Source organism: Aedes albopictus, chromosome 3 (genome assembly GCF_035046485.1).
Source record: "Aedes albopictus strain Foshan chromosome 3, AalbF5, whole genome shotgun sequence".
NCBI classification, from domain to species: domain Eukaryota; kingdom Metazoa; phylum Arthropoda; class Insecta; order Diptera; family Culicidae; genus Aedes; species Aedes albopictus.
This window is the reverse complement of record NC_085138.1, coordinates 303,998,819-304,022,833: the sequence shown is the minus strand read 5'-3', so window position 1 is coordinate 304,022,833 and position 24,015 is coordinate 303,998,819. Positions and strand designations below refer to the sequence as shown.

The 24,015-nt window shown below is 41.0% G+C and overlaps 1 protein-coding gene and 1 long non-coding RNA gene across 3 annotated transcripts in view; both read right to left on the bottom strand.

Annotated features, from left to right (window-relative positions):
- LOC134284084 (uncharacterized) overlaps positions 1–24,015 on the bottom strand; it is an 816,516-nt gene that overhangs the window by 510,342 nt on the left and 282,159 nt on the right. The gene's annotated exons all lie outside the window — the stretch shown is intronic.
- LOC109418537 (m7GpppX diphosphatase) lies at positions 12–22,241 on the bottom strand. 2 transcript variants are annotated; one of them, XM_019692744.3, is made up of 5 exons: positions 21,969–22,241; positions 21,510–21,893; positions 21,269–21,414; positions 332–866; positions 12–128 (listed from the first exon to the last, which is right to left on the bottom strand). In XM_019692744.3, the coding sequence occupies exons 1-4, from the start codon at positions 22,066–22,068 to the stop codon at positions 333–335; spliced, it is 1,164 nt and encodes a 387-aa protein (XP_019548289.2). In that variant the 5' UTR covers positions 22,069–22,241; the 3' UTR covers positions 12–128; position 332. The 2 variants fall into 2 exon arrangements, with proteins under 2 accessions (XP_019548289.2, XP_019548288.2); XM_019692743.3 differs by having other exon boundaries at positions 21,510–22,240.

The window sequence follows — 24,015 nt, the reverse complement described above, 5'->3', positions numbered from 1 at the left end:
GTTTTTGTATATTTATTTATTGATTGATTGTGATTGTTTTTGTTATGTCTAGGAAATGCTGCTATAAATACGATGAATTATAATCTGCTCTTAGCGGCTAGGTGTTTGTTTACTACTGGTTCGAAGCCCTGCGAAAAAAAAGTGAGTTCATAAGTCTATGAACTTTTAATGATCATCATTATTCTACCTAATAGTGGCAATAATTTACCTACCAAGCTCATGTTTTGTACTACTAACCCAATGTCGAAATTTCAAAACAATCCAGTTATGGTACCCCCAGCTTTCACTATTGCCAATTGGTATTGTAAATTTGTCCAACAGAAACACTCACCCTATTCGATTTTAGTACGTTTGACTTTGGGTTGATCCTCATCAGCGTTCTCCTTAGCTGCCTTCAGTTTCGCGTACAGTTTATCAGTTTCACTAAGCACACAGGAAAGGGTAACTCTCTGGTAATAATCCGGCACAAGTTCCAGATTCTCGATGATGGTCGTCAGCAGGTGACTCTTCTCGCAGTGGATTCCCGGAGGATCGTGCTTCAGATAGGTGAAATGCACGTGCAAATGGTAGAACGACGGTTGATAATGAACGTAGATTCTCAGGTGATCGGAGCTGATTCCGTAACGCTCTTTGATGGCCTTGATGCCACCCTCTCGGATGTTGCGCAGCAACGGCAAATGCGCCGTGGTAAGATCCCGCAACGATTTGATGCCCTTCGGACGAACCAGCGCGAGGAGGTACAACTGTTCAAGGGTTTTACCGTCCCATTTCAAGTCCGGCAACAGGATGAAGCCAACTTCATCCGAAGGGTCCTCGTAGACGATGCGGTCCTTTTCCTTGCGATGCTCGAGGATGTTGTACAACCACTAAAAAGAGATGGATAACAAAATATTAAAATATTGGGCCTTCAACTGAAACAGTTTTTATCGACTGTTCGAGTCCGTATGAAGTTGATAATCAATATTAACTTCTTTTCTCGATCAGCGCAGATAGCTACACGCAGAAAAATCTTTTTTAAACTCAAAAAAATCCTGTGTAAAAACAACAATAATAATTATCGTTCCCCGGCAAATAATTTTATGTTTTGATTTCAAAAATAAATATTTTTTGGTTTAATAACACAGCGTAACAAAAATTAACATTTGGTCTGCCTCAAGAGCAAACTTACGTGTCTCCGAAGGTTTTTGGGCCGCTGAATCCGAATCCGGGCTCAGATTTGCTCCAACACGTCACAATTTTGAGCTATACCTCAATTTATAGGGCAAAATATGCGTTTTTGGGCTTTTTTGACTGCAAGCCATTAAGCATGGAAATATTTTTTTTTTGAGCAATCAAAAGGTTAATTGGTCAATTAACATCTAAATTAACGACTCATGCAAAATATTTCGTTTTACCAAATCGATTTTGATAGTCTTAAGCGATTTATGTTAGAAACGATATTTCCCATACAAGTCACCCTCCAAAAATTGCATGCAAGTTTTCATACTTACATTAAATGCTTAAATCTATCAAATTTGATTAGGTAAAACGAAATATTTTGCATGAGTCGTTAACACTTATGTGGCCGGCAGGGTACCCGGGTACCTTTTTCAATTTCAAATCTCGATATTTTAATGGTTGTTGAGACTAGGATGTTGGAACTCTGTTAGATCTTAGAACTCGTGAATATACATCTATTAATGGGGATGACCGAATTTTAAAGTGAGGAGGGGCAGGGGGAGGGGCTTCTGCATTTTTTTATTACGTGGAAGGCCGGCAGGGTACCCGGGTACCCACGAAATTGAAATGATCATATCTCCGTCAATTTTTCATAGATTTTGGAAATTTTTAGCTCATTCAACTCAGAAACTCATCATCTATCGGGGAAATATTTGGTTAGACCGATCTAATCACCGTGGTTTTCGGAAAATCCATATTTTTGGGAGCATGTCCCTCTACCATATTGAAACCCACATTGTTAAGGCTAGGATATCTTAAAGTGTTTATGGTCAACCATGGCCCCACGAGAAGCGTGTTCCGAAATCACAGTTTCAAAGTCAACACGTTTTATGATTCCAGGCCAGTCAGATACAATATGCCAAAGCAATTTTACGATGCTTGGTACCGAAATTGCTACTAACCTACCGAAAATCCCGTATATTGTATTGCATAAAAACATGGATCCGTAAATCCGGATTTTCCGGTTCCCATGGTGATCGGACCGGTCCAACCAAATACGATCTCGATAGATAATGAGTTTCTGAGTTGAATGAGGCAAAAACTTTTAAAATCGGTGGTAAAATCGCTGAGATATGATCATTTCCATTTCGTGGGTACCCGGGTACCCTGCCGGCCTTCTACGGGTGTTTTTTTTGCTGGCCACACTACGGTTAATTTAGATGTTAATTGACCAATTAACCTTTTGATTGCTCAAAAAAAAAATCCATGCTTAATGGCTTGCAGTCAAAAAAGCCCAAAAACGCATATTTTGCCCTATAAATTGAAGTATAGCTCAAAATTGTGACGTGTTGGAGCAAATCTGAGCCCGGATTCGGATTCAGCGGCCCAAAAACGTTCGGAGACACATAGGGGGTTGTGGGGCAAGATAGCCATATGGGGCAAGATGGCCACCCTGTGTTTTAAGCATTAATTCGCAACACAAAAATATTTTCTGCACGGGTTGTGATTATAAACAATGCTTCATGTTTATAATGTGCAGAAAATTTACTATTTGTTTGAAAAATCTACTATAAAATAGTGTTTGAAGTTTGAGTGTTCAAAAATAGTGTTTTCTTATAGTATCAGGTCATCTGATTTTAATAGAGTGTCCATCCCGGGACATCCCGGGACAAGAATTCCCGGGATTTAGGCAATTTCGGGATTTCCCGTATCCCGGGATTTAATATTTGATTTCCCGGGAATCCCGGAATGCATGATTTTATGCCCATTATTGGCGTTAAATTTCAAAAATTCTTGATGGAGCCTGCAAGAGGACGATTCAGTTTTGGTTAACAACACATTCAATTGACGACTTCTATAATTGCACCACAAAATCACGAAATCCTCTGTAACAATCAAGTAAACAAAAATTTTACTCACTCGATAATTATTAAACTTTGAGTGGGCATATTGTATGGTTATCCATATAATCGAGACAATACCTAGATTACAGAAACATGTTCGCCCCTTTAGAAGCTCAGTCAAGAGTTATATCAAACAATATCTACATATGCTAAAAGCATTTTGTGCAAATTGCATTCATATTTTGCAACTAATCAAAAAAGTACTGCTAGCTCTCCAGCAGCATATTGCAATTTAGTTTAGGGTCCCTATTATTTATCGGATTTCTGAAACTAAAAAAGCTGTTTTTATGAGTGACTACTGTAACAATAATTCCCCTCTATATTCAACAAAATGGATAGACAATAGCTGACAAATGGTGTTTTATTTGAAATTCATCTCAATTTCCACTGAAATCTGTATTTCATAAAAATCCCTGGATCCCGGGATTTCCCGGGATATGCTACAATTTTTATCCCGAATCCCGGGACAAGGAAAATGCCCTTCCCGTAACGTGGGTAGATCACCTTAGAATGGTGCGTTACGGTGTAAGATCTACCACATTGCATCAAATTTTAATCTTGCTATTTTACTGCCGAAAGTGGTAGCATACCAGATTAAAATTTGATGTATTTTTGTAATGGTTATGTTTTAATTTATGTTTTGTTTTTAACTGCTAATAAACATTTTTGTTTCAGGAGGATTCAGGTAATTTTATTGTATAATAATACCATGTTTTAAAAAATAGTAACTGTAACGAGCGTATCAATTGTGCCTTATATTTTTAATCCTTTAATCCTTTATTCTCTTTTCAGTGAAGAAGCTTACTACCATTCCTGGCGCACTAATCAATATTTTTTAGCAAATCACCGTATACATCACCATATCAATACATGCGAACATGTTTTAATATCTATATCGTTATCTGGAAGCGTTTGGTACGGGAGGTCCACGCTTCCATCTTTCCCCTCGATTTCAAGGTGTAGAATGTTTTCAAATATTGACTATGTTGAAATCTTTCTATCCCTTGAAATCTTCTCTGCGGTACATGCTGCGCAGTTGGCCTGGCCGTTAGACAAGAAAAATGATAGACTTGAAAAGTCTTCATTTTCCAGGATGCATTCAAGTAATGGCTGCGTTAGTGTGAGATTAGATTAGATTAGATTAGAATCCCGGGACAAGGAAAATGCCCGGGAAATGGACACTCTAGCATTTTAAGAATTAGTAATGAAATAACATCGCTTTAAAAATTATTTTTAATTTTTAATGGTGTCTATATGTGACTGTTGTTGATCCTGGGCAATAAAATTTCAATGTTTTGAATTGATTATGCCATTTAAGAAATGATAAAGGTATCGTAATCATTCGGGGCAAGATGGCCACCTGTGGTAAGGCCTATGTTGTCATCTAAAAATCAATCTAAAGCAGCCTCAAAACTGTTATTAATGTTCAAAGATACTGCAAAACCACAGAAAATTGCTTTTTCATATTAGTTGGGGCTTTTAAAATTAACTACGATGTAGATGATACCTCAGAAAAACTTTGAACTTATTTGCTCCTGAACGATGATTGGTTTCATTGAATATTTTGGTACAGAGATGGAAAATCGGAGCTAAAACCGCCATAAGAGGGTTCGTTACAAGACGTTGAATTACAGTGTAATGCGTGAAAAGAGTAGTAATGTATCTTCAGATAAATCGTTTCGAGAGAAACAAGTTTGTTGAAAAAAATAGACCAAACCATAGAACATTTCCAAAGAAATTTCTATCAATTTTATTTCAAACATTTTCATAAAGAAAATGTTGGCAAATACCACACCATCTGTAGGCAAAGCATTGCGGAAGATTCGACCTTGGTTTATTGAACGTTGCTTAGGGATTAAAGCACACTAATTGTGAAAATTTAGCTCTGTGGCCGTCTTGCCCCGATGGGGTGGCCATCTTGCCCCATATGGCAAAAATTCTATGTCGAAAGTAACATTTTTCAAATGAATTTATTTTGCATTCGTAGTGCAAAATAAAATGCTTTTTTGTGTTAATAAGATAGAAAAGACATGAAACAAAGGGGATCAATGTTAAATAGCCATATTCTAATGAAAGTATATGCTCCCAAGGCGCTTAAGCTTAGGGTGGCCATCTTGCCCCTGTACCCCCTAAGTTTGCTCTTGAGACAAAAAAATGTTGCGCTGTGTAATCAAATTTGTTGTTTTTAAAAAAGTCAGCTGTCAACATCTACAAAGAAAATTTTTGTTGAATTTACATTTTTTTTAATGTTTTGGCAAAACAACAATGATTCCAAGTGGGAATCGAACACACACTTCTGGAATGCTGATGAATTATTGCGCGTTGTTCATTATAGCCACAACTGCTCTTGAAAATTGATCAATAAATATGAATCACTTTCTACGTTATGGACGCTTGACGCTTTCCGATATTGCCAAAACATGATCATAAATTATCGATCAGCGTGATTTTCCTCTGGTTGGAGGTGCCAACAACGCTCAAAATTTGGCAGATGGTACTTACAAAGTTGCAGTATTTTTCGCATACACTAGTGTAGCTGTCTGCCATTTAGACGTGAACATTTTTTGGATTTACAATATTTTTTTTAGAATAAAAAATAAAAAAAGTAGGGTGACAATGGGTATTATCGGCAGGTTTGTTCTCTTCGTCATGGGGGGTTTTTGTCAGCCAAATGGCCTGAAACTTGGCCATATAATTCAGCTTAGTTGGGAAGGATTTGAGACCAACTCTGAGTTCAATAGGTTTCGAAAAACCCCCAAAGACGAAGAGAACAAAACGGCCGAGAATAGGTAATTTCCCCTATTTCAAACAAAAACATATTTTTTTGAATTTACAATTTTTATCTCGTTTAGCTGTCGTATTGAAAACAACAAATTTTATAGTTGAATGAACAAAATAAAATTGTAGAATTCAAAAATAGGTCTGCTTATAACAAAAATGAGGCTCAAAAATATATTTTTTTGATTCAATAAGATGAAATTTCTCTGCGTGTAAAGTAAAGTGGGGCAAAAGTTCGAGTGGGGCAAGAGTTTCTTTTGAAGTTTTTGAGCGCAATTCAAATTATTTCTTTCAGGTGTCAAGGTTGCTCGAAGCCTTTTTAAAAAACAGTCTTTCACTTCAAAAATTATAAAAATTGATCAACATTTCTAAAAGTTATGATAAAATGTTGGTTTTTGATCAAAAAATTGTAATATGCGATGGTCCTTCCAACGCATGGAATGGAATTGTAATGAAATCGAATTCGATATTTTATTTTGGGGCGTAACTAGGTATATTTTGAAGATGCTTTAGCATGTATAACTTTTTGCAAAAAAAGATTTGGAAATCATATTTTACACATAGTGGGGCAAAAGTTCGAATTGTGGGGCAAGAGTTCGAGTCATGTAGCAACTTTAGGTTAAAACCTAAAATTGTGCAAAATGTACATATTATCTCCAAAAATGATGGAATTAGTGAGAAAATTGGATCGAAGTTGAAAAAAAAATTGTTTCATCTGAATTTGGCGGAAAACTACTAATTTTTGGTGTAGTAAATTTAACCCTGATTTGGGTAACATCCAGATCGAACTTTAAAGTGTATTTCAGTTCCAACATCAAATATTGATTGGTTTAAGGTATTCAGATTACCAAAGTGTCGAATTAGTATGCTACGGTTAGTGAAATTCCACAAACACTAGATTCGAACTTTTGCCCCAGTGGTGGGGCAAGAGTTCGAATTAGACACACACATACAAAAAGTGTTGCAACTCAAAATTGAAAAGACATTTGGCGTAACTTTATTCAGCAAATTTTCAGCTCATGGATGGTAGAATCACTACGCGGTATTCATTTATTTTTATCTGCTTCGATTTCTTGAAAAAAGTTGAATTTTCAACTAAGGTCGAACTTTTGCCCCACCTTACTCTATGTAGTGTTGGTAGTGCTTCCCAAGGAACAATCACTTATTTAACCAACATTGCAATGACATTTTTATTCCACATTTGATTGAATATATGACGAAGCCATAACTCGAATTTTCGAGAGCACAAATCTGAAGAACCGAAAGTCGGTTTGAGTTAAAAAGTTGATCGATTGGTTACCCGCTGGTGGTGACCAATCGATCAACTTTTTAACTCAAACCGACTTTCGGTTCTTCGGATTTGTGCTCTCGAAAATTCGAGGTGTGGCTTCGTTATATATTCACATAGTTTAACATTATTTCATCACAGCTTGTAATCAGGCGTTGTTCGAACAAAAGTTGAGAAGTTATTCAGCTATTTTCTCTCCAAGCGCGATACAGCCTTTAAAGTCGGAAGTAACCTGTTTTATATCAGCCTCATATTAAACTTGTATTCAGCTATGATAACCTGCCAAAAACAAAAACAAATCGACGTGCGACATGACATTATAGTACAATCATGTTTATTTGTCTCATTCAAACACATTTATAACAAACCAGCTATTCTAAAAATGTTCTCAACTTGGTCTTTGAACTCGTGATCTTTCAATCACTTGTCGCATGTCTTGCCGTCTACGCTATCCTGGAACTGGTAAGTCGGTCGCTGAGAACGAACTATATTCACAAAGCTGTGAAGGATCAATATTCAGATTTATGAATGATTGGAAATATTTACCAAAAAAGTTGTGAAGATGACTGCAACATTGAAGTTGTTACGAAAATTAGCAATAGTTGAACATATTTTGCATTGGTGCACAACACACATCATATAATAGGGGTAGGCGGGGCAATATGGACACTCTAAGGTTTTTGCCAACTTTACCTGGCAAGATGTCAAAAAAGTTTAGTTTTTTGATACATGTATCCTTTTAAAGTCTATTAAGCATCTATTGCATAAGAATGTTCACGAAGAAAAATGATTTATCCACTTCAAAGTGTTTTGAAAAATGTTAGTTTTTCATGACCGTCTTCAAGCATACGGGACAGAATGGACACCCCCATGGGGCAATATGGACACCATGAGACTTTTACGAATTTCGTACATTATTTACACCTATAAAGTCATTTAATTACAAAACAACTATTATGGATGAATAATACGCCGAAGTAGTTCATTTTTGTTCAGTTAATTTAAATTCTGGCTGTTTTGGATAAAGCTTCGGTTTTGTCGGCATGTACAGCTGTGCCTAGAACAACTATTTTCCACTGCTGTCGTTTTTTGACCAATTTGTTTCACCCTATGTCTACTATAGTGAACATTTAACCGAAAACATACTGAAATCGAAGAATTTGGTTGGTTTGTAATTTAGGTTATATTTTACCCTTGCCGCTTCTTTCAAAAAGGTGAGTGTCCATTTAGCCCCGGCAGCCAGAAGATATTTCCAAACTTTATTTTTGATATACAGGTACTCTTCGATATAACGTACAAAAAACTTTTCTCTTTGTACGTTATATCGAAGCATACAAAATTTTTATATTTTTTATGCTAGTATTGATGTACAGCATCCGCTCGATAACTGACTGCTCTTTAACTGGACTGCTTTTTAACTGGGCGCTCGATAACTGGGGCAAAGTCGAGTTAAAAAGCAGTTATCTGTCAAAAGTAAGCGAAATATTACCTCACATACAAATAGGTAAACAAAACAAAAAATAACAATAGCCTCCGGCTCCGGAAGCTCAGTCCAGTTATCGAGCGGCGCTCGCTTACTGGACTATCGACAAAGCCCAGTTATCGAGCGGAAGCTGTATTCGACGTGAAATTAACCCCAAATAATCTGCCGTGAATCGCATATCAGTCCCATCTTTGCTGGTTTTCCTATGCAAATGGGACAGGTATGCGATTCACGGCAGTAATGATTTCGGTGAAATTCACAAAAAACAATAATGAAAAACATGGGATTTCACGAAAAACTCATTTCGTTTTTTGTGCTTCGATATAACGTACATTTTGCTTCGATATAACGCACACATAATTTTCTCCCAAATTGCGCTAATTTTGGGTAACAAGGCTAATGTTGCAACACAGCATTGATTTGAGTGATTTCGTAGATTATCTGGTGGTTATTACTGGAAAAAATGAAATTTTTCAATGGTGTACGTTATATCGAAGCAAAATGTACGTTATATCGAATTCGCTATATCGAGGGTACGCTATATCGAGGGTACGTAATATCGAAGAATACCTGTAATAAAGAAGAAAATATAAACATGTTAAGCATGTAGATATAGCAAAACTACTTGCATGTATTCTAGAAATATCAGGTTTTAATCGACCTGCAATAAATTTATCACTAAATCTTATTTTAGATGATGTGAAAATTATTATTTTCATGCTCAAAAAACGGAGGACGCAACTTTTTCGTGTAAAATCAAGTATAACTTTAATTTCGAATGTTTCTTTCCTGAAACTACGTTTTAGACAAATGGACTATATTCTCCATTCATTAAAAGTTCAAAAAAGTTCGCATATTTCAAAATATTGAGGGTGTCCATTCTGCCCCGGGTGTCCATATTGCCCCGCCTACCCCTACTGTAGAACTGCTCTATTATCATCACTTTGATCTGTTGTTCAATCGAAGAAAGATAATCGAACAAATAAAACATAAATCCGTTTTTATAGTTTACTGTTAAACCATTATTGAACGCATCCACAATAGCTGAAATATTAAAAATCAGAAGCATTTGTTCGACTTAACCACAATAATCAGCACAATTCACAGCTTCTTCAGCTTTGATATAAGCTGAAGAAGGACAAATCGAACAAACAAAAATTGCTGATGTTTGTTAAGCTTTTAATTGAATCGTTGTTCACATACGTACCAAATGTTGCATTTTGGCTAATTTACAATGTAAATAGCATCGTTTCAGCTTATTATTTAGCATTTGGTTTTATGCAGCTGAGAATGTTATAAACCAGCAATAGTTCGACATGCATGCTTATTTATGACATAGAATTGTTCCTTGGGTTGTCTCAATTGGTTAAGAATAACACCGGAACCGGTCCGGTGGTAAGTCCTGGGACACACTGGTGGTGTTCGTACCGTGGTACAAGTTGTCAAGAAAATTAGTCCAAGACTATCTTGAATGAAGACAATTATCAGTATGAAACTCATTTCAAAATAACAGGGCTTAACAAGAACAGGGCTCAGCGCAAGCGAAATAAAAAGTCGACCGCACGCGTGAGCTTCTGAACAATGAACTGATTTATTTCTCCTTTGATTACACTGATTGAAAATTGCATTTCAGTTTACGATTTGAGCAACACTAGAACAAATTTTCTTTTAAAATCTCATACGTTAACATCTTCCCGGCCTTTGAAATGGCCACATTTCAAATTTCAGGTGAAGACTCCTCCTCGTCCATTGGCAGCAAGCATAGGTACTTGACCGCCCGTTTGATGATCGAATCCTTGGTTTTCAAAGTTACCACTCGCACGTGGCCGTCCTTACCAGGATGCAACTCCTCAACACGCGCAAGGTTCCACTGGAGTGGAGGGAGATTGTCGTCTGCAATGAGCACCAACTTAGTTGTCTTGAAGTCTCGTTGACGACGTTGAAGCTCTTGGAGGAAATCTGTTGACCAGGTCCGCCAATACTTCTGCTTGAGGTCCTGTAGTACCTGCCATCGGGACAGCCTTCCGGGTTTGACGTGGTCATACGATGGTTCGAGTACCGCTTGGAACTCCCTGCCGATCAAAAAATGAGCCGGCGTGATCGCAGTCAAATCATTCGGATCGTCGGAGGATGGAACCAAAGGGCGCGAATCCAACGTAGCTTCAATTTGCGCCAATACCGTCGCCAGCTCTTCATATGATAGTTTGTGATCCGCTAAAATTGGTCGCAGGTGGAATTTAGCCGACTTCACCCCGGCCTCCCATATTCCCCCGAAGTGGGGACTACGGGGAGGAATGAAAGACCACTCGATGTTTCGCTGAACACAAAATCCATTCAGTTTCTTCTGGTGCATCTCGGTGTTGAATAAATCCGCAAGTCTCGCTAACTCATTGTTTGCACCAACGAAATTGGTGGCATTATCCGAAAAGATCTTATTGGGTAGACCTCTCCGGCTCACGAATCGTTGAAGAGCGCCCAAGAATGCATCCGTCGAAAGATTCGATACTGCTTCCAAATGCATAGCCCGTGTGGCCATACACACGAAAACGCATACGTACCCCTTGGTCATCACACTCTTCCTCGTAGACACAGCCGCTCGCAGTGTAAACGGCCCGGCGAAATCTATTCCTACATTGGCGAATGGGTACGCAGCTTGCACCCTGTACTCCGGAAGATCCCCCATCAGCTGAGTTGCTCGTTTCGGGTTGGCACGGTAGCAGGGGGTGCACTTGTGGATCACATCTCGAATCACATTTTTCGCTCGAAGAGGCCAGAATTGCTGCCTCACCACAGCAAGCAAGGCTCGCTGTCCAACGTGCATGTTGGTTTTATGCAGATGACGAACTATTGCAACAGTCACTGGATGTCTAGAGGGTAACAGAAACTGGTGCTTACTGCCATACGGAATCTGAGCGTGTCGAATTCGACCGCCCACACGTAGTGTATCGTCGTTTTCGTCGATGAAAGGGTTCAAGCATTTTAGTGGATACTTGAAATCCTTCTCCTCCTTCAATGCACGGATTTCGTCGTCGAAACATTCCTTCTGAGTCAGCCGCACAATCAGCAACAATGCACGCCTCATTTCATCAGCTGTAGGCAACCCTTTCGTAAGTTGCCGCCTTCCGCTCCTTATGTAGTCCGTGAAACGAATCACGTAGGCCATGGATCTCTGCATGATGGGGAACCGGCTGACGCTGTCAAATATTTTCATTCGTTGGCGAGCGTTCGTGTTGAAGAGAGCAACTCCTCGCAGCTCTGGGATAACAGCTTCCTGAATCGGTAGAGGATCGTCAATTTCGCAATTCACTTTCTTCAAGCATTCCGGACCGGTCCACCAAGTTTCGTGTCCTCGCAGTTGGTTCGGTTGAAGCCCTCTCGAAATCAGGTCGGCAGGGTTCATCTTCGATGGGATGTATCGCCAGTCGAACTCGTTGGTCAGCAACTGGATTTCCTTCACTCGATTCCCAACGTAGATCTTCAGCAAATCCGGAGATTTCTTGATCCAACAGAGTACTATCTGTGAATCGCTCCACAAAACCACGGACTCGAATTGAATCTCCATAGCTCCAATCAACTTCACAGCAAGACGTGACAACAGAAGAGCTGCTTGAAGCTCCCCACGTGGCGTTGTAACTTCCTTTTTCGTTCCTTGCTTCTTCGGTAATATTCTTGATTTACTGCAAACCAATCTCATTTCAGCTTTTCCGTCCCGGAACACCGACCTAGTGTATAGGCAAGCCCCGTATGCCAAATCGGACGCGTCGGAGAATCCATGTAATTCGACGCGAATGTAATCCCGACTCAGCACGCAGCGTGGAATCTCCAACCCGTTCAATGTTTGAAGTCGCTCGCGAAAATCCGTCCAAAGCTCCACAAATTCCTGCGGCAGAACATCGTCCCAATGGAGTTCAAGAAGCCATAGTTCCCGCATAATTAATTTGGCTGTTGTCAACACTGGCCCAAGGAAACCCAGCGGGTCGAAAATCCTGGAAATTTCGCTCAAAATCACTCGCTTAGTTAACTGTGCCGACGGGAGTACTTCTGCTATTCGGAAGGTGAATACGTCACTATCCGGATTCCACACGAGTCCGAGCGTTTTCAGCAAGCCGTTGATAGCAGCGTCGTCAATTACTCCAAGCCTTTCTCGTTTGTCTTCGGGGACCAATTCCAACAGCTCCTTTGAATTCGAGCACACCTTGTGTATGTCGAACCCACCGTCGTTCAGCAAGCCGGTCACCTGTCTCAGCAACTCCACAGCTTCCTCGAAAGACTTTGCGCCAGACAGCATATCGTCAATATAGCAGGATTTCTTCACGGTTTTTGCTGCCAGCGGATATCGATGTTCCTCTTCTTCAGCCAGTTGTCTCAGCGCCATGGTTGCCAGGAACGGAGAGGATGCTAGGCCATACGTCACGGTTTTCAGCGCATATACCTTCAATGGTTCATCGTGATTGCTTCTCCAAAATACGCGCAAGAAGTCATCGTCGATCCGGACCTGCCGATACATTTTTGGAATATCCGCACTGATCGCATACTGGAACGTTCGAAACTTCAGATGAATGGACACCAAGTCATTCTGTACTGTCGGGCCAACCATTTGGGTTTGATTGACGGACACTCCTGTCGACGATTCCGCTGAACCGTCAAATACCACACGCAGCTTTGTGGTTGAACTAGTCGGCTTCAACACACAATGATGTGGCAAATAGAACACCATCGTTGGATCTTCATTCGGAGGGGGTGTTATTTCTACCATGTGGCCTAGATCTGCATACTCCTTCATAAAATCAACATATTGTCGTTTCAGATCCGGATCCTTATCCAGTCTTCGTTCAACCGCGTAGAACCGTTTCCGCGCCATGGTTTCGGTATCGCCCAGCTGCCCCTTCGCCTCGTTGAAGGGTAGCCGAACGACGAATCTTCCGTCTTCGTCACGCCGATGTGTTACGAGGAAATGACTGATGCAAGCATCCTCGGAAGAATGCTCCGGAGCGATTGTTTCGTCATACGAATCAAAATACCAAAAACGTTCAAGTAACTTACCGACGTCGTCCTCGGTTACCATCGTACAGAGCGTCCCACCGACGCCGAACTGATTGGTTGGAATCAAGCCACTCACGATCCAACCAAGTGATGTTTCCTACACAGCGGGCAAATGGTCTGCCAACTGCAACTGTCCGTGCTTGATGAGTTTGAAGAACAAACCCGATCCGATCAGGACGTCTACCTGACCGGGTACGTTGAATCCAGCATCTGCAAGCTGAAGATCTTCCGGGATGTTCAGCTGGGCCGTCTCGAACTGCTGCATCGGTAGGTCACCCGTGATTTTCTTGACGACCAAGAACTCCAGACACGGTGACTCATATTCACTCACTTTGGATTTGATCCTCGCATGCACCTTGTGCTGAATGGCGATCTGATTGCCGCCGATTCCGATGATCGTATAGTTGGCCTTCTTCCGTTTCAATCCCAGTTTGGCCACCATCGCTTCCGTAATGAAGTGCTTATGCGAAGCAGAATCCAATACTGCCCGGCATTCCATCTTCCGTTTTCCAGCACCCTGAACGAATGCGATTGCAGTGGCCAGCAACGTGTCCTGGTCAGCTTCGACGTTCGAGCAGAGGACCGATCCGCTCGTCGTTGGGTTTGTCGTAGGACCACCGACCTCAGCCGATGGTTTCGGTGCATTGGTTCTGGATGCGACGTTCGATTGCTGCAACGATGAATCCTCGGAATGCGATTCGGTAGGATGCAGTGACGTGTGATGACGTTTGCCACACTGCTTGCACGATCGCTCCGACTTGCACTTTCCCGTCATGTGTCCCTTTTCCATACAATTGAAACAGGAACCACTCTTGCGTAGTGAATTGTACTTTTCACTCAGATTCGCATTTTTGAACACTTCACACTTCCATATTTCATGGTCTCCCTTACAGTGCGTACACTTTTTTCCACTTGTAGTAACAAGGCTATGCACTTTCGAGTCCGTTTTTCCAGCGGGACGCACTTGCTTCACCACTTCCGCTGTAGCCTTGCTACTACGGCTGATCTTCTCATACACTTTACACCTTTCTTTTAGAAAATCCATCGTCGACTTGAAATCTGCCAATTCGTTGTCCTTCTGGTCCAAACCCCACGCCTTGCGGGTCTCCAGGTCGAATTTTTTCACCAGCACGTTCAGGAGCATCATTTCGCCCAATCCTTCAACTGGCAGCTCCAGATTCTTCAGAGCGTCGACATTCTTCGAAACTGTGTCGATAAGCTTCCGGAGTCCGGCTGCGCTTTCCTTGGTCATGGCCGGAATGTTGAACATCACGTCGATATGCTTGTCAACGATCACTTGTCTATCTTCGAAACGCTCCTGAAGCGTCTCCCAGGCAGCATCATAGTCGTTATTGTTTATGATGTCCTGGTCTATCACACCGGCCGCTGCACCAACCAAGGAGTTCCGTAAATGGTACAACTTGATGGCAGGGATTGGCGGCATGCACCGTGCGGTGCGAAAAAAGCGTGTGCTTCACACAATCGCAAGTGCTCGTCTCCCGTTTTGCCGAGAGACAAGAGACGTATGAGTGAGCGCTTTCGTAATTGTGCGAGAGACAACCGCAGCACTAGCTCTACGGCGCAGGGAGTAATGCACGGTGCTTGGACTGCGCTTGCCTCCAAACAGAAAAAATCAATTAATAAATTAATTGAAGAGTTTGTGTTTTCGTCAAAGTTGTTAAGCTTGTCAAGGGTTGACAAGTGATGGGTCGTTTGATTCGAAATTTTTCCAATCGTGCGTAGTATCAAGCCAAGTGCTAAGCACGGAGACAAGCACCGAGAGAGTGCATACGACACAGCGTGAGAGCTCCAGCGCGCGGCAAAGTAAGCGAGCAACACACAACCGATTGCGCGTACTCGTCTCCTTCTAGTTTGTTGTGCTGTCTCGTAGCAGAGTGTGCGGCACGCAAAGAGTTTTGAGTCGCACCCTATCCCTGCTTGATGGCCGGGGATTCGGTGTCGTAGCGTGCCATCACATTTTGGAACATGTTTTTAAACGCGAACCAGTTCTCGAAGTTGCCGTCAAATGTTGGCAACGGCGCCTTCAAAGGCGGAACATACGGGTGGTTATGAACTGGTTGCGGCACTACTGGTTCCATCACATCTTTCACTGACAACGCTTCAATTTTCTTCGTTATCTGTACGTAGAGCGCACTGTACAGTTCTTCGAATTCGATAAATCGCATTTCTTCCGCGCACCGCACATCTTCACTGGTGTTTAGGTCATATATGCGATTCTGTAGGTCACTGTATTCCTCGTAACAACCGTCACACATTTTCAACTGCAGCTGCAAATAGTGCTTATCTGCAGCCTCCCGCCTACCCAACGCCACCTCAACTCGGGTTAACTTTCTCGCCACTGTTTCTTTCTTCTTTAGTAGCACATCAAATTCTTCTTTTTTCTCGCGGGCTGCATCCCGCAACTTCTGTTGGTACAGCTGCTCGCTAACGGAAAGCACTCGCGACGGATCGTCTTCATTCCCGTCGGCGATGTTCACACCGTCCGCCATATTTTTTCCTTTCTTCTTGGCGCCTTTCGGAGTATGCGTTAGCGCCATTTTGTTTTCGCGTTCGCACTCTTCGCTCAGAGACACGATCAAACGAGTACGCCAATGCGATGGCGTTCTTTTTCACTTCTCGAATCGTCCGAAAAAAACACTGTTTTCACATCGCGATTTCGCTATTTCCACGCTAGGAAACGCGATCAGTTCGATTTTTCCGATTTCAGCCACACATTCGGCTCGAATGGACCAAAAAATGTAGCTCCAAGAGAGTGGACTGTATAAACCGAACAGGGCTCAGCGCAAGCGAAATAAAAAGTCGACCGCACGCGTGAGCTTCTGAACAATGAACTGATTTATTTCTCCTTTGATTACACTGATTGAAAATTGCATTTCAGTTTACGATTTGAGCAACACTAGAACAAATTTTCTTTTAAAATCTCATACGTTAACAGTACGAATACCACCAGTCTGTCCAAGGTTTAAGAGTCCACTAAACAGGTGACCCCTAATTAATGGTGTGATGCGGCAATAGGCTTACTGTGCCTAGGAATGAATGGATAGGGGTATAATAAAAACCTAACCACTAACTGACGGCTTTTCGGGCCCGTATGAAGTTGATCACCAATATTTACTTCTTTTCCCGATCAGCCTAGATAGCTGTGTAGTATCGGTAGCGGTTAGTTCAACTGGCTAAGAATAGCACTACGGACCGCCTGTTTCAGTGGTAGGAGTTCACTAATCAGGTGACCCCTAATTCAAGGTGTAATGCGGCTTTACGCTTACCGTGCCTAGGAATGAATGGTTGGATGGATCTTATAAAAACCTAATCGCAAACGGAGCCTGTGGAGTACCATGGCACCCTCCACAGTATTTGCCCTTACTGTGCTAACCGGAGCAATAGCGCAGTGGACCTTGTGTTTCTCCGAGACAATCAGCTGCCCTTCTTCAATCTCATACTTAAGGCTGAATAAGGGCGGGATTATGAAGATGTTATTAATTAGTTTAAATTTTCACCTATATGGTTTCGCATTATGCGTTTTACAGTGTATTCTGTGCATCCTCGCCTTTGGCGCACTCAAATCGATACCGATCTGGTTTTATTGTTGCTGTTCTTTCTTGTGCTGTGATTGCTAAGAGTTTAATCCTGCCTAGTTTGAGTAGTGGCTACGGTTAGGATAGCTCAGATCAATCTTCAGCACAAAAGAACAGCAATGATCAATCTTTGTAGACTTATGCAAAATGGTACAGCCCAAGTGGCGTTAGTCCAAGAACCTTACTTTCGTAAGGGGAATTTCTATCTAGGAAACTTTGTGAATCCGGTGTTTGCTATTTTCAGCCAAAATGAAATGGCAAACTCACGTGTCATGCCTCGAGCGTATGTGCTTGTCAACAACGCAAGCGTTGCTACACTCATCTCTGAACTAACTACTAGAGATGTATGTGCTATCACAATCGATGTATCTGTAGGAAACCTCAACAGGAAATACGTTTATTGTTCGGTTTATTTACCGCATGATGAACCATCCCCTACGGATGCTTTCAAGCAAATCATTGCATACTGCACTTCAAAATGCCTTCCGCTAATTGTTGGTAGCAGTGCTGAAAATTTCATTTCGTCATATCTAAATTCAACCACCTACAGCTCATTTTAGAAGCTGAACCTGAGAATATGGTATATGAAAAATTTGTGCGGCTAGACCAGTTCTGCAAAAAAGTCACGGAAAATCCTCCATTTTTCGAATATTTAAGGTAAATGTCACGGACTACCTTTGAAAAATGCCAAAAGATATTCACCGTGAATATCATTGGTGTTTTTCGAAGATAGTCCGTAACATTTACCTTAAATATTCCAAAATTAGCGTTTTTTCCGTGACTTTCTTGCAGAACTAGTCTAGCCGCACAAGTTTTTCATATACCATATTCTCAGGTTCAGCTTCTAAAATGAGCTGTAGGTGATTGAATTTAGATATGACGAAATGAATTTTTCAGCACTGGTTGGTAGTGATGCTAATGCTCACCATATAATCTGGGGCAGCTCAGTCATGAACTTGAGAGGCTCCAGTTTGATGGAGTACTTAAGCAGTACAGATCTTACATTATTTAACCCTCTAATACCCAACCCCGCCTTTAGACGGGGTATAGTTTGAGCATTTTTGTAATTTTTGTTTCGAGGGAAATGAAAATTTTTATATTTTTGGCTAATATTTAGGACTGTTTTGTATATCTCAAAACGGTTTTTGGTGTATTTTAAAGCGTATTTACATTTTTCAAAAATCATTGAAAAATTGATATTTTGGTCACCTTTTAGAAGTCATTGTTTATTTTGTATTGAATCGCTACAATTAACATATTTTAAATTTTTCCCAAACCATTCTATCCTTGTTTAATAGTTTAAGGGGATCGAATACACTCTAAAATTATTTTCCTTAAAATAAAACACGGAAAATAAAATTTTATATGAAAAAAAATTAAAATAAAAATATTTCAACAATAATCATAAAATCTCAAAATGTTTTCATCTCAAAAAATCCGTAGGGGTAGGCGGGGCAATATGGACACCCTAAGGTTTTTGCCAACTTTACCTGGCAAGATGTCAAAAAAGTTTAGTTTTTTGATACATGTATCCATTTAAAGTCTATTTGGCATCTATTGCATAAGAATGCTCACGAAGAAAAATGATTTATCCACTTCAAAAAATGTTATGAAAAATGTTAGTTTTTCATGACCGTCTTCAAGCATACGGGGCAGAATGGACACTCCCATGGGGCAATATGGACACCATGAGACTTTTACGAATTCCGTACATTATTTACACATATAAAGTCATTTCATTACAAAACAAACTATTATGGATGAATAATACGCCGAAGTAGTTTATTTTTCTTCAGTTAATTTAAATTCAGGCTGTTTTGGATAAAGCTTCGTTTTTGTCGGCATGTACAGCTGTCCCTAGAACAACTATTTTCCACTGCTGTCGTTTTTTGACCAATTTGTTTCACCCTATGTCTACTATAGTGAACATTTAACCGAAAATATACTGAAATCAAAGTATTTGGTTGGTTTGTGATTTAGGTTATATTTTTCCCTTGCCGCTTCTTTCAAAAAGGTGAGTGTCCATTTTGCCCCGGCAGCAGAAAATATTTCCAAACTTGATTTTGGATATAATAAAGAAGAAAATATAAACATGTTAAGCATGTAGATACAGCAAAACTACTTGCATGTGTTCTAGAAATATCAGGTTTTAATCGACCTGCAATAAATTAATCACTAAATCTTATTTTAGATGGTGTGAAAATTATAATTTTCATACACAAAAAACGGAGGACGCAACTTTTTCGCGTAAAATCAAGTATACTTTCAATTTCGAATGTTTCTTTCCTGAAACTACGTTTTAGGCAAATGGACTATATATATAAAAATGAGTTTGAAGTTCCTTTGAGGCAACAAAACTCAAGAACGGATGAACCAATCAGCATGATTCTTGCACGGTTCGGTTCGTATTCATGGTGCCTGTGTTTATATGTACAAAAAGTTACGAAACTCAACTAGAAAAGTAAGAAAATTGATAAAATACTGATTTTTCATGAGCTGGGAAAGAAATCAACACGACCGAAATGAAATCAATCTAGAGAGCGGTGCTATTTTGAGCTCAACAGTTGTCAAACCACCACAAGACGGCAAGACAAAGTTTGCCGGGACAGCTAGTGGACTATATTCTCCATTCATTAAAAGTTCAAAAAAGTTCGCATATTTCAAAATATTGAGGGTGTCCATTCTGCCCGGGTGTCCATATTGCCCCGCCTACCCCTACCCCAAATAGGCTTCCAGGAAAAATATAAAAGTGTGGGGATGCTCAAAAATAAAAATTAGAAAAATCAAAAACTGAAATTCACGAAATCGAGAATTAAAAAGAATGATCTTCCAAAACATGTTTAAATCGATTTTATATGACTAAAAATGATATTTAGATCAAAATCAAAAATTTGGGTATTAGAGGGTTAACATAGGCAACCGTCCAACCTTTATGGTATCTGCCGGAGTGGAAGTGTTAGAAAAAACGCATTGCTCTAGCAGAATTTATCACGAGCTGACCAATTGGCATGTACCAGATGAAGAATCTTTATCTGACCATCGCTACATCTTTTTTGAAAATGTGAATGTTACTTCGCAAACTTTGCGTTTCAGGAACCCCCGGTCAACCAACTGGGATCTCTTTACCGATTTGGTTGCAGCTAAATTTCATGGATACTCACCATCCATTGACACTCCAAAAGATTAAGATGATGCCGTTGATACTACAACGACCTTCATCGTGGAAGCTTTTGAAGAAGCTTGCCCTCTGCGGTCGGTGAAGACCACAAGAGGAACCCCTTGGTGGAGCTCTGATCTGGCGAAGCTCAGGAAACAATGTAGAAAGAGTTGGAACAGACGACGTTCGGCTGGATCGGAGCCCTTCAGGTCGGCTCGCAAGGCCTACCAGAAAGCTCTTTGGTCTGCTGAACGATCCGGATGGACAAACCTTTGTACAAATGTTTCCAGTTTGAGTGAAGCCAGTCGGTTGAACAAAATCCTTGCAAAATCTAAGGATTTTCAAGTGAACGAACTTCGTTTGCCAAATGGCAACTTTATTTCCTCTGTTGTCCATCTGTTTGTCTGTGCTGATTCATTCGCAGTTAAAAATATTACAAATTTCTGCCAAGCCTAACAAAATTGTAAGACATGATTTTTGATGAAGAAAAAGAAATACGATTTTCAAATTTGCACGCGCATCTTCCACCAAAATGCACTTCAGCCACCCTCGTAAGGAATGTATTTTTCGCATTCCTTTCCACATCGGCACCACACATCGGCTGCATACGTAACGCGTGTGCAAAACTTTACACCCGAGCGTAAAACAACATTTCGTGCGTGGTATGATTCATTCACATGTAGTTCACACACAGACGACTTTCAAGGTTAGTGTCACTTTGTCTCAGCAGTTGCCTCATTTTTCTGCGATAGGTACCTACCTAACAGGCATATATTCAGATAACAACCACTCAACTCTAGGTGGCAAGAGAACAAGCAGGTCATCGGCCTGGCTGTAGATGATTGATAGTGAACTACTCACCTCCAAGCTCAGCTGTTCCTGCTCCAAGTGGGGCAACGTCACGCTCCGATAATCGTCGGCCGTCTCCTCGAGTAGGAACCTCGCGTGGGCCGAATATTTCGAAATATGCTTCTCGGTCGCTGGGTAGATAATCGTCACCTTAAGCTCTAGTGGGGCCATTTATGTAAACAACGAAACAAAGAGAATAAATTCGATTAACGCATCATCCGCAAACGAACGCCTCCGCTCACGTGTAACTTACGGTTCACTTCCGGGTCTGTTACGCACAGGAAATTCCCGTAGATATCGTTGATAAACTCCGTCCGGAGGTGAGATTTGCTCGAGAAAACACTGCGCTCCGCAGCGACAACCACTTCTGCAGTCGTGGATGAATTTTCCGATTCACTTTCACTCGACGTCGTCGCCGTCTGGGTCACTGCTGCTTTCGTCACCACCGAGTAATTTCGTAGTTGCGCCTCGGTGAAGGCCGTCTTCTCCAACACAATGATCGCGAATTTGTCGCGCGATAGATTACCGAAATGTCCCAACAGCGAAACGGACTTGTGTGTGCTGTTGTTGTTTAGAATACGCACTGGCTCAAACTGTGCCAAATCGTAGCTGGTACTGGTAGTGCTTCCTCCCAGCACTACTACGGGCGAAGAAGTTGGATTAGCTGGCGAAGTAACTGCTGCTGTTGCTGATATTGGTGATGCTGACTGACCTTGACGGCGCTGTTGATGCTCATCGTCATGATTGCTGCTGTTGATGCTATTGTTCGAGTTGACGCTGTCGGATTTCTGCTGTTTGGCAGCCTCTAGCATGATAAGCACCACAAATTTTCGATGAAGAACACTTTTAATCACTTCTACTAATCCTAGTCAACAGGTTTCAGCACTATTTTTTCAATTTGAGCTTAAAATGAGACTAGAAATTAAAATTAATCGAAACTAGAAAAAGCGCGTTTTGCCGACGCGGAGAAAAAAACGCTTGTTCACGCAAAAACGGCTACGCTCAAAAATGTGTTCGGCGTGCACATTTTTTATGTCGTTTTCGTTTTTGCGGCAGTGCTACACCGCTTCGTGCTACACTTTTCACTGCAAAAACGAACATTTTCGGTGTAGTTGCATTGGTGTGCGTGAATAAAAACCAAAATATTTACAACTTTGCAAACGCTGATTGGTGGACGCGGTGTACACCTGCTACACTCTGGATTTTTTGAGTGCTGCACTATCTTGAGCGGTGCAGAAAAAGTGCTACACCGGTGCAGCACGAAAATCAAAAACGAACACTTTCGGTGCAAAAGTGCTACACCGGTGTAGCACCACCGCAAAAACGAAAACGACATTAGTAAACATCCATGCCACACATGACTGTGTTCGAAACACACATTTTTTTAAAATTGCTCGTACGCTCATATGAGCATATATTTTGCAATAATTTCGACATGGCAACCTCACTGGGTTTATAAACCACCTTCAAATACCGAAAAATATTGATATTTTGCAAAAATGTGAGCGTGCGAGCAATTTAAAAAAATGTGTGTTTCCAACACAGTCCCTGTGCGGCATGGGCGCTACTCAAAAATGAGAGCTTTTATTTTATGTCGTTTTCGTTTTTGCGGCAGTGCTACACCGCTTCGTGCTACACTTTTCACTGCAAAAACGAACATTTTCGGTGTAGTTGCATTGGTGTGCGTGAATAAAAACCAAAATATTTACAACTTTGCAAACGCTGATTGGTGGACGCGGTGTACACCTGCTACACTCTGGATTTTTTGAGTGCTGCACTATCTTGAGCGGTGCAGAAAAAGTGCTACACCGGTGCAGCACGAAAATCAAAAACGAACACTTTCGGTGCAAAAGTGCTACACCGGTGTAGCACCACCGCAAAAACGAAAACGACATTAGAGAGTTCGCGGTGCGTTTAGAGGTTCAACTGTCAAAATTTTATCTCTGGTGGGTGCAAGTACAACTCGGTAAAACCTCTGATTTTACTGAAAACAGGGGTGGGAAACACATTCGCAAATTAAGGACAAACGATCTTGAAATCCCAAGGGGATGACGAAGAGCCAGAATCATCAACCCAGCATTCGATTCAACGTGGCGTCCAATGTTTTCGTTTTGATTGCTTAATTCATAGAAAGAAATGCGCTGGAAACATCGACACTGCTTCACTGCTACATATTATATCGTGCAAAGTGATAAAGAAAGAGTAACAATCATCAAAAACAACGATTTCCGACATACGAGGTACACACCCGAAAATCAGGAGCAAGTTAGGGTAAACCGACCAGAAAGTGGGTACCAAAACGCGCCGTACCAAAAACGATGATGGGTGGAGCGGCGATGTACCGAGTTTGACAGCTGTGTCACCCCACTGTGAAATCCCGGTTGTGCTTGCAACTGTGCACCAGAACTTAAGGCTTTACGGGACGTCATCAGAATCATCAATCAATGCAAATCTCGAGTTCTACTTCATGAAATGGGCTGGAAAATTAATCGTTTGTATGCTTACGTGTGATGAACAATGTGATGTTTTCAATCAGATCGGTCCACTGGAGCTGGAGATTTGCATCGTCAAAGTTTCGAGGGTACTGATGATGACAGAACGGAAGATAACAACATTAACACGGCATCCCGTATCACCTCAAGACACAGAGAACATATACATACACACGCTACACTGAAAGACGACTTGCAGTAAAGACAAACATAACAATGTTTTCAAATTTACCATGGCAAAACATAATCATCGACCCACAAATGCTT

Excerpts from the sequence above, each read along its gene's own strand:
- LOC109418537 (XM_019692743.3), bottom strand. The coding sequence starts at position 22,068 with ATGCTAGAGGCTGCCAAACAGCAGAAATCCGACAGCGTCAACTCGAAC. Across the intron at positions 21,415-21,509 it reads AACAGACCCGGAAGTGAACC|AGCTTAAGGTGACGATTATC; the intron begins GTAAGTTACACG and ends TGGCCCCACTAG. Across the intron at positions 867-21,268 it reads AGGAACAGCTGAGCTTGGAG|TGGTTGTACAACATCCTCGA; the intron begins GTGAGTAGTTCA and ends ATCTCTTTTTAG.